A 13,167-nucleotide genomic window follows, 5' to 3' on the forward strand; every position below is an offset into this window, starting at 1 on the left:
GGTCCTAAAGAGCCGCTGTCCTGCAGAATTTAGTTCCAACCCTAATCAAACACACATGAACAAGCTAATCAATGTCTTCAGGATTACTAAGGCTATAGGCAGGTGAGATTTTGTTCAGTGTTGGAGCCAAACTCTGCAGGACAGCGGCTCTCTAGGACCGAACTTGCCTACCCCTGCCCTAAAGAGACATGGTGAAGGGGGAAAAATATTTAATATTGTAATATTTTTTCCTCCCATCTCACATTTTTTTCCATTACCATGTCCCATTAGAGTTACATTGATAAGAAGAAATGTTTCTCAAGCACAAAATCAGAAATTAGATTTGATTTCGGAAGGATCATGTGACTCAAGACTGGAGTAAAAATTCAGCTTTGCCATCACATGAATAAATTACATTTTAAAATGTAACAATTTTTCACAATAATGTTGTTTTTACTGTATTTTTAATCAAATAAATGCAATTGCTGTGTATTATACCCTTTTTTCAAAAAACATTTAAAAAAAAAAAGACTGTGGCTCATCTACTCAGGGCAAAGCCACGACCTTGACGCCTTCGGCCTTAATATCATTATGCATTACGCAGATATGAAAGTTATGACTGACCACAAGTCTTATGAGTCCAAGTCATCCAAGAGGCAGGAGACCATTACAAATTCTCAAGATTCCAGAAGATTTTCTTCAAGAGAACACATCCTTTGTTGCGCCAACTGTGGTTTAAGGCCAGTACTGTTCTTACACTTACAAGTGACCCAATTCATAAAAAAGGGTCATTGTAAGTCTATTCGTTTAACAAGACAATAAAAACACTTTTGTGGTATATGGTGTGCAATGTTTATTGAAACATGATTACAGATGAACAGGGTCAATCCCTTTTAGAGCAGTTAAGAATCATGTTGGTAGAAAATGTCAAAATAATCCCCTTTAGACATATTTTATGGGATTGAAGAGTTTAGAGCTTGGCCACAAAGCACTGCATGTGTACGGCAGCCCGGAGGGACACAAACAAGCGATAGCGAAAAAAAGACAAGACGTAGGATAACCGTAACGCTTTTTAGTCTCGCCCTTTGACTTGATGGCCTCAGTCGTTGAAATTTACGAGTGAGACTTCTTCTGAGAGAGGTTGATCTTATCACCCAGACTCAAAGCCATACCCTATTGAAAAAAACAAAACAAAGAGGAGTTATCAATCATGCAGTAAAACATCACATAGGGAGATTCAAAAAACATAAAAGGAATAAACAAGTTACTAAATCCATTACTGAAATTATAAAACATTATCCATGTCTGTAGGCACAAAAATGCTAATCCAGCATTTAGTATTTACTATAAAGATCCCAATGCCTTTTAATTAAAGCGGTGCAAAGAGTAAAATACATCACCTGGCTTTTGGCTCGGATGCGAATATGTCCATTGACTGGGGCATCAGGTCCCATGTGGATTGGTTTCTCGATGCTTACGTTTGCAAGGGCATCCTCTCCAAATATAGAGCGAGCATACAGATTTGCTGCCATAAAGCCACAGATACCGGACAGGGCCTGAGTTACAAAAGAAAAATGAGATGTGAATGCAAATGTATTATTAAATTATAGAGGGGTTTACTCAGTGTTGGGTAGACACTAATCACATGTAATCTAGATTGCATAATAAGATTCCAAAAAATTAAGTACTTGTAAGTAGATTATATTACATTTTAAAATCCTCGTAATAGGACTCAATTTTTTTTTTATTGATTCCATATTATTCTCACAATGGCAGTAAACTATTACATAATAATATAATACATTGATTATCTCAATTACTTTTTGTTTGATATTTTCCTTTCTTAAAAAGCCCACTGCTTAAATACCAGAAGGTCTTCCAGGTTTATGGAATTGCACACACAGCTCCTGACGAACACATTTATCTGACTTATCACTCAATGAGTCATTTAAACATGGTATTTGGATGACTTTAGTATTTCAAACAAATTAAAATGTACAAATTCACTTAATTTCATACTTTTAATCACAAACCCCAGTCTAGAAAACCCTGACATAATGTAATTTTTAATGCATTCTAAGTTGTAGAAAAGATATAGCATGGAAATTATTTTTGTAACTTCCATGGTCAAATATTATCCTATTCAAAGTAATATGATACAAAAAAAGTTTAGATGAAAAGTAATCTCAAATAATGAAAATGTAGTAGTCATGTAATGTAATGGATTATGTTACGTACTAAAAATTTAATGTAATTTGAAATCAGTAAACGACTACAAATTGTAAGTAATCTGCCCAGAAGAGCGTTTACTGTTCTCCTCAAGTGAGTATTGTACCTTCTCTGGGGTCAAGCACTTCATGTTGGTGGACCCAAGAATGTGTTGGAGATACTCGCTCAGATCTGTGATGTTGGTGTTGACGGTAACCTGTGTGGATACAAAACAGAACAAATTCCAGCAAGCAGAAAGGAGATAAACGTAGCAGTTATCCACAAAGAATTTCCCAATCCCCCAGACTTGCCTTATTTTCCCACTCAAATTCAGCCCACATCTGTCTAAACTCAGCATCTGTGCAGGAAGCTGGCTGAATGTAGTCCATGATGTCAATGTGAATGTCGCTGAGAACTACGCAATTTCGGTCACTGGCTGCTCCCGATACATCATATACTGCAAAATATGCATCAATATGATTATTAAAGTGATTCTAGGTCCTACCTCAACAACACAATAGTACTGGTTTAAATAATGATATCTATATACAGTACACAAACCTATGTTTCCAAATATGATGCCATTCTCTGTGGAGGCCACTTTCACATTAGCTTTGATGTTGGCAAAGTCGTGTGGAGCCAATGTGAGAGGAGATGGTTTCTCAACCAATTTAAGATCACCTGAAGTTTGAGGAATACATAATCAGTAAAACATACACCAAAAACAACACTAAAATTATTTTTATGGATGAAAGGAACAATTTGTACCAAGTGTTGCCAGCTCCAAGGTACAGTTCTGTAGGGTGTCGCTAGTCTGGTTAACAACCAGGACATCCAGGACGATATCATACTGATTGACATGTACGTAAGCTTCTGCGTACACTGGATCTGAGAAACCAGTCAATTGGGTGACCTGGAAGAAAACATGAGATGGTTTAGTCTAGGATATGGTTTTCAACCACAGGGCCAGAGGCCCAATAGGGAGCCTCAAGATGACCTAAAATGATTTAAAACGAGACAAAACAAGCTAAAATTCAAAAGTTCATATTTTAACTCACTAGCTCAACAGCATTTTTCCCTACCTCCCTGGATATATGAGGTAGCCTACGTTTAAAATGGCCATTTCTGGACCTAGAAAAGTCATGTAAATTAATGTTTCATAGAGTTGGATCATTGAAGAACATTAAGCTTTTAAAACTTCTGGAATTAGAATTATTTTAGTTCCTCTAAAAAAAAAAAAAAAAATCTATGGACACTCCTAGTTTCTGTACATTTAAAATAAGCATCAAAAACAAAACTTACAGTTGATGTCACTAGACTAGAGCAAAGCTATTTGCCTATATGGGGAGGGGGCCTTCAAATATTGATGTGGTCTTGGGAGTCAAAAAGTTTGAGAACCACTAATCATGGTAATCTAACTGATAAACAAAAGCCAAAAATATAAAAGCTATTAATACATTGTAATGAAAAAGATCAAAACCGGCAATTCAAATTCTAAAAACCTTAATTTCTTTTCGACTGAAGAATGAATGACATGGACATATTGGATGACATGGGGGTGAGTAAATTATCAGCAAAATTTTTTTTTAAAAGTGAACTTCTCCTTTAAGGCTCCTGCCTGATGACACGTTTTAGTGTTAAAATTCTCATTAGATGAACCAACATGCCCTCTGGTGGTAAGATGACAAACTACAAACTACCTTTCCAATTTTGCCACGATCATAAAAATATGGCTTATACAGATTAAAAAAAGATATAAATAAAATCCTCCAAATACCTTATTAAGTTTAGAAGCCAGAGGGTCTGCGGCTTCTTTCCTCTGAGTATTGCCCATCGCCGCCAGCAGACTGAGTTGGAATTGATCTTCTTTGGATGCCATCTCGCTCTTAGCGGTCAGCTGCATGAAGGAGATCGGATCATCCGCCTGAACAGTCACGTTACGCTTCTCAGACTCTTTCTGATAAAACAAGAACAATAACATAATTCAATGTCATGGTCACAAATGATGATCTTTTACTCTAAGACATTACATATTATACCATATACCTTCTGAGACAGTTTCTCTTCCTCCAGTCTGACAGTGAGCATATGGGACAGGGATCTGCGGCACTCTTTATTAAAGATGTCGTTCATGAGGGGCGAGCATTCGGACAGGACTTTAAGGCACAGCGAGATCCGTTCCACGTCATCATCGGTGATGGGCTTCTTGGGTAGAGACGACTTGCCCAGATGGAGCACAGTGGCCATGAACAGCATGGCCTCTGCCACAAAGGACTAAAACCAGCAAAATAACATTTATTCTACCACAATGAGACACATTAAAAATTAAATTGACAGTTTAGTCACTGTACATGGAATGAGGAGTTTTAAAATGAATTTACATTTTGTCTTTTTTTGTCCTCGGCAAGGGCAACATAGCGCAGGGCCACTTTGGTGAGGGTGGTGGCCAAGGAGGCAGCAACGTAAAAGTCTCCATCCATCAGGAAACCCCTTAGAGGAGGCCTGGAGAATAAAGGGATATTTTAGAGATGTAATACGGAGGACTATCTCCATAATGTATCAGTAAGGGGAGATAATCACCTGTCCTCTTCTTTCTTGGATGGCCTGCTGCTACTCAGGGCACTCTGAGTGACGTAGGTGCCCATTTCTGTCACCAGCTTAGGAGCTGGAGTTGCGCTCATCTCTTCCTCAGGTTTCACCTCTCCAGACTCCTTCTTCAATTCATTTTCCACGATTGGTATCTGATTAAGAAGACATAATATAAAACAATTTAATGTTTGAAAGCACTATAAGGTGTAGAGACATTTATAGAGGACGTTAATCACAATTTTGCTAATCTTTAAAGAGTCAGCCGTATCTCAGTTTTAGATGTATATTGTGCACTGTATCATTCACACTATTGTTTTCTGTAAAACTGCATATTTTGATAAATAACTATTCAATTATTAATATAGTAGTAGAATTGTTATATTCAGGGTCTCACCGTTTCAGACAAATTAATTTCCATGACTTCTCCAGTCACTTGTAATGACTCAATAAGGATTTAAAAAATAATTTTACAGCAATCATAGTCGCAATAGTAGTTTATATCCAAATTAATTGTTTTATAGTATTTTCTAGTATTCAACTGTATTAAGATATTAATTTTCCAAGTAATTTCCAGACCTGAAAATCACATTTTTGAAATTCCCAAATATTTCCAGAACCCTGTATATAGAATATTAAAATTGTATTTATACAATACCATATTTCTGTCCTTATTTCACCGCATTTTGTATTGCAACACTATTTAACCCTTCCACTCAATTTCATTCGACTTGATATGGTTACTATCACTCTGAAGGAATTTATTTCAGTTGTCCTGAAATAAAGGAGAACTCTGGGCAATTTTTAAGTTAATCTTGATTGTTATGCCTTTGTCTGAGTACTATACTGTCTATAAGAAAAAAAAAATGAGCCGGATTGGTGCTTGCAACACGGAGCTTCTAAAGCTAATACCCAGAGCTCCAGAGTGTGTGCCTGTAAAGTAAGTAGCAGTCTGTTTATACATTGTTCTCTACTTAGTTTATGAAAAGCATTTGTAAGACTGAATGTATGCGAGTGAAAATACGAACATGTTCATGTGTACTATTTGTATACTAGTTTCCTCACATATTTGATTGTTATATTTAGAAGACATAATCTATGTGCCTTTAAGTCATTATAACGCTCCTCCCATCTGCACACTGCTATTTACTTTTTTCCGGCTACAACCGGAATTAGTTCCCATGGATTCAAATCAATGTACTACAGACCTCTCCCAAAGATCTACGGACTTCTGTCATGACACTCTGGATGTCCTCTTTAGAGCTGCAATATTCACCCAAAATCCACAGAGCTCCTCTGTAAATCCTGCAACACAAAAGTCCTTCATTAAAAATCACTGCAATGCATCACAATCCCTTTTACAACATTAAACAGGACAAAGTACTATCAAGCGGCTTAGAATAATACACCAATTAGGTTTTTATATACAGATGATCTATGTAATTGGATTTATCAAACTACTAAGGAAGCAGTTAAAAAGCATCTCTTACTTGACCGTCTTGATGGCGTGGAAAACCTCCAGCATCTTCTCAATGATGAGAGGTCTAAGGTTGTCAAACCTCTGAATCGCCTCACGCACAAACTCCAGCACATCGGCTGCGGCCGCCTCATTAGTGTCACTCAGGAACTCCATCAGCTGTGGCCACACAAAACACAAGAAGTGAATTTAAGAGTTAAGATGAGAAAAGGGCTAGATGTTTTAACAGTGAAAGTTAAACAATGAAGCGTGTAACTTCAATTTCTTTGCTATTAAAGAATATTTTGAAATAGTTTAACCATAAAAAAGGCATTCTGAGTGTTCAGTCAGTAGACGTACCACAGGGATGACATTGGCTGCCATGTCAGGGAAGCGCACACTACACGAGTGGAGAGTGCGAACAAGCAGCTGCCTGTACTTGTCTGTGTCTTCATGCTCTGTCACATTGTTGGTTTTGATGACTTCTTTCTTTAGCACTATAACCAGCTGCAGAAAAATAACAATTCAGGTGGTTTGCTTGAATATGACAGTGCAATTAGTTAATAGTAATCATTTTACATTGTATAAAAGACTTTAATTTTGTTCACTATATCTTCCTGATGTTATTTCTCCATATAAAGAGAGTAAATGGGGAATGGGATGCAGGATGTCAAGGGACAAACTCAGTAAAAAAAGCACTAATTAAGTAGTAATAGGATGGCAAATTATTGAATTTTACACTAGACTTTGAATATGCGAAATTGCTTTGGACAATGCAATAAACGAGAAACCTGCCGCTTTACAGTTTGTGTACTTTTAATTTAGCTAAGAGGTCACGTCATGATGTGCTTTTACGGTCCTTTTTGGCCGTTTACAGCCCATATTGACTTTCATTATATGTAAAAGAGTGGCCAATACATTCTTCAAATTTTCACCTTTTGTGTTCCACAGGATTGAAACTACATGAATAAATGATAACAATACTGATGATCTATCCCTTTAAATGGCATGTTGTCACACACCTCCTCTACATTGCGGGAAGACACCAAGTCCAAGGCGAGCTGTAGGGTCTTCTTGCGGACCTCAAGATCGGGAGTTGTCAAAACCCTCAGAATATCCATCACAAGGTCCTACGAGCAGAACAAAGCGCCAAAAGTCCTGTTACCGGTCTCATTTGTGGAACAAATGGCTCCACAAGAGGTGATGAACTCATGTGTACCTGCAGCACACGCTCATGTGTGGGGTGTTCCTTTAGCTCAATCAGCCGGTCCAGAACAATGAGTTTAACGTTGTTGTCGCTCTCTTTAATGATCAGATCAATGTAGCACTGAGCAGCAGCCTGAAACGAGGAACATTCAACCAAAGTCATTCCACTTTATTTTCCACCATGCAGAAAACGTATATATGGGAACAACCCTGGTGTTAGACACTGTACCTTGATGGCAGTGGGAGCACTGGACAGAGTAACCAGAGTTCCAGCTGCTTCATATTTCACAGCAGGACTGGATGACTGCAGCAGGTTGTATATACAACGGATGAAACGAGCTCTCTCTGAGGGGTTGGCATGGCAGACCTAAACAAATGTAGATATATAAAATAGAGAGTGAGAAGACTGTTTTTTATAATCTAGACAAGTGATTCCCAACCACTGCGTTCTGGCATACAAGTGGTTATATTAAAAATAGTAATCACGTGTTATGTAATCACTTCTTTTAATACAAAATTGAGTTTTAATATGCAATTTGAAGCAATGCATGTGGTGCAATTTTGTTGTTTTAGTGCTTAGTGGTGAGCCGTGGGATTTTTTACTTATCAAAACTGTGCCTTGGCAAAAAATGAGGTTGAGAAACATTGATCTAGACCACCTGATAATATGCAGTGTGCATAAACAGCATAATGCTGAAGAACTCAGCATTTAATTAATTAAGCATGAGGAATAACTGTGGTGTTGATGACAGCGGTTCTGTAAAAGAGTAGTTTATCAGTAAATGTGGATTAAAGCACAAAAAATTGAAGGGACCACCTTCATTGTGTTTTTGTCCCTTTAGAGCTTAACAGCCCATGGTCACCTTGAACTGTTGTTACACATAAAAATTATTAATATTCTTTGTAAAAAAAAAAAATACAGCTTTAGGACAACATAAGGGTTATTTAAAAATGCATTGATATTCATGATGTATTCTTTCACCCTTCGCGCGCGATATTCGCCAACGTTGTTTAACGCCGAGTCGTGACTAAACAAAGGGTGCCAATGTGAATGTGCACACCGACACGAAAAACGCCACGCGTAAAAGCATAATTTTTTAAAAACCGCCTAGGGTTCGTTTTTTTTTTTTTTTGGTTTGACGCGCTGCGTCAAAAAACTATCCGACCAACGAGATTGTTGCTTTTGCTCACGTGTCTGGAGCTTCTGAAGTTACAGTAAAACACAACTTGGGGGCGGTCAAACACAAAACGGTCTTGCCGAGAACACATAAGTAACGGCAAAGAAGATGTACGTCAAGTAGCGTCTACATTGCCGGGAAGAAATAAGACAAGGAAGATGCAAGGCAAGATGAATGTAGAGCTGCTGGTCTCGGAACATAAAGAACTATATGACAAACGAGACTGCGACTTTAAAATTAGACTATTTCTGTTTTACGTTAAGCGCCATCTAATGTCAGGGAATGAATTGGCATGTTCATTCGGCTCATCGTCAGCGAAAATCACTTGGGTTTGAACACAAAAAACGCGTTGAAAAACGCTAGGGAATAACGAGCATCAATATTCGTCCCAGTCTGTACGGCCCTTTAGGCTAAAAAATTTTACCACTATATCGTAATTGAAACACAATTCAGCCATAAAAACTTAATATACGTCACTATTTTATCATTTTAAATTCCAAGCAAACCTTATATTAAATTTAATATAGTAATTTTAATACCACTTATTTTAAACATATTTCTAGTTATATCACTGAGACAATAATGACGAAACAGCTCAGAAAACACCTGATAAAATTGGAATAATTCATTCACCGAAGAGGCTTAATTGTGTGAGATCAATAGGAAAACATTTGACCCCTAATGATCAGCATTTCATTTTTGCTACACTTACAAAAATGTTCTCAAAATTACTTGCGTTTAAAATGTCAAGGCATGTAAGCCTTTACCCATCACTAGACAATTTAGAAATATTAAAAAATATTAGAAAATATTTTGAATATTAGAAATTATTACCCATTTAGAAATATTACATATCAAATATTTATTTTGTAAATATATAAGTTTGTTCTAATACTGTTAAGAAATGTGTCAGCTGGCTGGTGACATTTTGTGCAACTGTTGATGTGATCAATATTAGAGTGTCAGAAACAGTTATGTGTTGTTTTTACCCATATTTAAAGAAAGTTCTATATTTAATTGCTTTATACTTACAAAGCAATTCTGCTATACTGGGTCTCTGGGTTAAACAAGAATTACTTTAAGATATAAGAATAGACACCTCACCTTATAAATTAGTTCCACAATGACGAGCTGTAGAATGTCTCCGAACGTATGCACCTGATCAATACATGTGCTTAGGTAGTCCAAAGCTCTGTCCTGCAAAATTAGATTAAAAGAGGTTAAAGAACAGCTACTTAGCTTCATGAGATTCATTCTTGTAAAAAAAATTAATAGAAAATAATAATTATTAATCAGACTGTGTACCTGATCTGCATGAATCAGCATCATAAACGCATTTCTCTTGCAGCTTGCATCTTTCTCATTTACAAGGAAATCATGAATCAGCTCAGGAGCATCTGGGATCAAATGCTCAAAGTTCCTAAATAAATAAATAAATAAATAAACGAATAACTGAAAATGGTCTCTGATGTTTGTCTCTCACTTGTAGATCCATCAACACACCTGTAGATAGTGTAGATGGCCAGGACTGCATTGCGTCGTACGTAGCTGTGGCGGTGTTCCAGACAGGCGCGGATCGCTGGCATAAGGGGCTCCAGCAGCTCAGATTCCTTCAGCTTGCACAGGAAGCGCAGGGTAGAGCCACGGATGAACTCATTGGGATGCTGGAGATCCTACAGATGCATAACACAATGAAATACACACAATATACCACCACAATAAGCAATACACATTATAGCTCCACATTTCATGCCTACCTTCCTGTAGGCATCACAGACCAAGATCATCTCCTGAAGAAGTTTGCCATCAGGGGTAGTTTTGGGAACAATCTCCCAAAAAACTAGGAGTAGTTTCTTAATTGTGTGGTCCTGCAGAGGCAGCACAAACCGGATGATGGTCATTAACAGGCCAGGCAGTTTCTCTCCATTCAGGATCATGATGATGACCTTCTTCAAAGCCTCTGTCTTGGCTTTGATTTCTCCCTTTTCTGTTTTGACAAAAATAAAAGAGGAAAAGTGTTAGGGTGCATTTTAACCTCCACATGTACCCACCTTCAAAATGTTGGGGTCAAAACTTTTATTCAGCAAGGATACATTTGCAGTAAGAATGACAGTGAAGGCTTGTACATTGTTCTAAATGATTTAGGCTAAAAATAACTGCTGTTCTTTTGAACTTTCTATGAATCAATCAAAGCATATTAGAACGATTTTGGAAGGATTGCGTGACAATAAAAACTGGAGTACTGGCTACTAAAAAATAAGCATTGCCATCCAAGGAATAAATGAAATATATAAAAATGAACATTTTTAACTGTAATAATATTATTGGTCTTACTGCATTTTTGACCAAATAAATACAACAAGACTGTCCTCAAAAACATAAAAAACAAATCTCAATCGACCCCAAACTTTTAAAGCAATAGTGTGCATGAAAAAAGGGGTTAATATCAAATTACAACACATTTATATTACCTAAATCAGTTTTTAAGCTGACTTCCGATGGTGGTTCAGAGTCATTGGTGACATTGATGAGGGTGTAACACACATTCTCCGCGGCTGTCATGATGTCAGCTCTTCTTCCCTTCACAAGACTCCACTCAGACAGAATGTCTATGAGGTTTCCTAAACCAAAGGTTACAAACTACATCAGCAAAAGTTCAAGTGAATGGTCATTTAATAACATAAACAGAATCAAAAAGACTTTGAAATTTAGTCTATAATGATGTGTGTAATGTAAAAACTCTGAAATTATGTATATTGTTTTGTACTTTTACACTTATTCATGCAAGTTACATTAAGTGGCCTGAGCACTGGCTCAAACAAAGTGCTATACAAATAAACATTTTTAATAGAAGTAACTCAATTGCATGTCACAGCTGGGCATGTCAACTTGGTGGTGCCCATGGATGACTACCAGCATTATGTAGAATAAAATCCAATTTTCTGTAAGACTGTTATAACTGGAGTTAACGTGTACATCGTTTTAATTATATTTCTTTAAGGTTTATATGTAAAACTTCAACCTATTCTCACGTATCTTGCACTTCAAAGAACACCATGATACTAATGCGGTAACGTTATACTTATATGTGCAACTACATAAAGCAGAGTCCAACTATACATTCAACTAATGTCGACCGTGATTTTGGAGTCTATCTATCCCGTTAACAAGATCCAGTCAGAAGTCTCACGGTCTACGGCAATACTGGGATTCACTGAATTAGCAGCTAGTTTGAAAACCCTGAGCCAGCCGTGAAAAAAGGCCGATTTATACTATGTTGCGCATGTATTATAAACACGAAACGTATTAATATCAGCACTTCTGTCTAATAACACATGTTGTACAGTTATATTACTGATTGATTGCGAGACCAATCGACATCACTGCTGCAGTAACGTAGCAGCTAGCACGCTAACAGTTTGTGATAAAAACGAACACAGACAACCGGTGATTATTGTCTGTGGCTTAAAATAATAACATATTACATTTTTATTAATGTGCTTTCTTATCAAGCTGTTCATTTATTACCTTTTAAATAGGTCTCAGGTCTGTCTCTTCTGTATGCGCATCCGTGTCTGGAGAGATTCCGATCCTTCCGAGTGACGTGGAACCTGACTGACTTGGCCACATCAATACTACAGCGAGCCAGGGGGATCAAACTACATGGTTACGCAAACGCGAAAGTTGGTTGCAGCGATTACGTTCGTGGCTGTGGTGTGTGTCTGTTTGAGGTTATGTTCTACTGGTTTATACTGGAATCCTATTCTGAATTTGCCTTCTGTTAGTCAAGATGTGTAAGGTAAAAACAAAACCTAATATTTGTTGCGAAAATGTTCGATAGTGTAAGCTTTTTCTATTCGTTGTATCTGAGGGTTCTTATAGAAAAATAAAAAGCTGCTGTAAATGAATTAAATGAATAAATGTAAACTGAGATAAAATAATATATCAAAAAATAACTTTTTTTATTTCACTTATTTCCAGGAAACTTTTCAATTTAATTTATCTTGATGTAGCCTACTAAAATAGCTACACATAAAACAGAATAAATACCCTAATAAAAACTATATATATAAAAACACACAATAAAATGTATTAAAAAAACTTTATTTAAAATTAAAATGGTATATATAAAAACTAAAGTAATTCAAAATATTAATAGAAACTGTAACAGCATCTCAATACTAAAACAATACTGGCATGAAACATGGATAATAAAAATAGGCCTACATTTATAAAATATGATAATAGTCTCTTTTATTTCTTTTCGGTGTCTTGGCCAAAACACAGGCCTGTTGAGATTACTAAGAAGATTTTCAGTAGCATTTTGGTTCTTTATTATATTTCAATCTAACTATTTAAATATTCTCTTATGAAATAATATTGGAATAATACATTTTAGGCCATATATATTTACATTTACATAGTAACATTATTATATATATTTTTAAACACTGTAGGAAAAAAAATCTGTCAGTTTACATACATTTCATTTAACTCTTAAACATAACACAATATACAGTATGCGCAATTCAAAATACTTGAATAATCAATACG

The 13,167-nt window shown here is 36.4% G+C and overlaps 1 protein-coding gene across 1 annotated transcript; it reads right to left on the bottom strand.

Annotated features, from left to right (window-relative positions):
• Positions 1–817: 817 nt before the first annotated feature.
• copb1 (coat protein complex I subunit beta 1) lies at positions 818–12,267 on the bottom strand. The gene is made up of 22 exons (XM_039688637.2): positions 12,142–12,267; positions 11,085–11,234; positions 10,371–10,600; positions 10,117–10,286; positions 9,919–10,033; positions 9,718–9,810; positions 7,665–7,802; positions 7,449–7,568; positions 7,252–7,359; positions 6,590–6,736; positions 6,264–6,409; positions 5,982–6,078; positions 4,768–4,928; positions 4,569–4,689; positions 4,234–4,461; positions 3,965–4,144; positions 2,956–3,100; positions 2,749–2,868; positions 2,499–2,644; positions 2,315–2,404; positions 1,380–1,535; positions 818–1,152 (listed from the first exon to the last, which is right to left on the bottom strand). Exons 2-22 carry the CDS (start codon positions 11,173–11,175, stop codon positions 1,093–1,095), a joined length of 2,862 nt encoding a protein of 953 aa, XP_039544571.1. The 5' UTR covers positions 11,176–11,234; positions 12,142–12,267; the 3' UTR covers positions 818–1,092.
• Between the last annotated feature and the right edge of the window lie 900 nt (positions 12,268–13,167).

Source organism: Pimephales promelas, chromosome 1 (genome assembly GCF_988280905.1).
Source record: "Pimephales promelas chromosome 1, fPimPro1.hap1.1, whole genome shotgun sequence".
Classification (NCBI taxonomy): domain Eukaryota; kingdom Metazoa; phylum Chordata; class Actinopteri; order Cypriniformes; family Leuciscidae; genus Pimephales; species Pimephales promelas.

Bases quoted from the DNA above. Each gene is read 5' to 3' on its own strand.
- copb1 (XM_039688637.2), bottom strand. From the start codon at position 11,175: ATGACAGCCGCGGAGAATGTGTGTTACACCCTCATCAATGTCACCAAT. The intron at 9,811-9,918 runs GTACACAGTCTG...CTAATTTTGCAG, and splicing joins TGCTGATTCATGCAGATCAG to GACAGAGCTTTGGACTACCT. The intron at 7,569-7,664 runs GTACAGTGTCTA...TCCTCGTTTCAG, and splicing joins GTGCTCCCACTGCCATCAAG to GCTGCTGCTCAGTGCTACAT.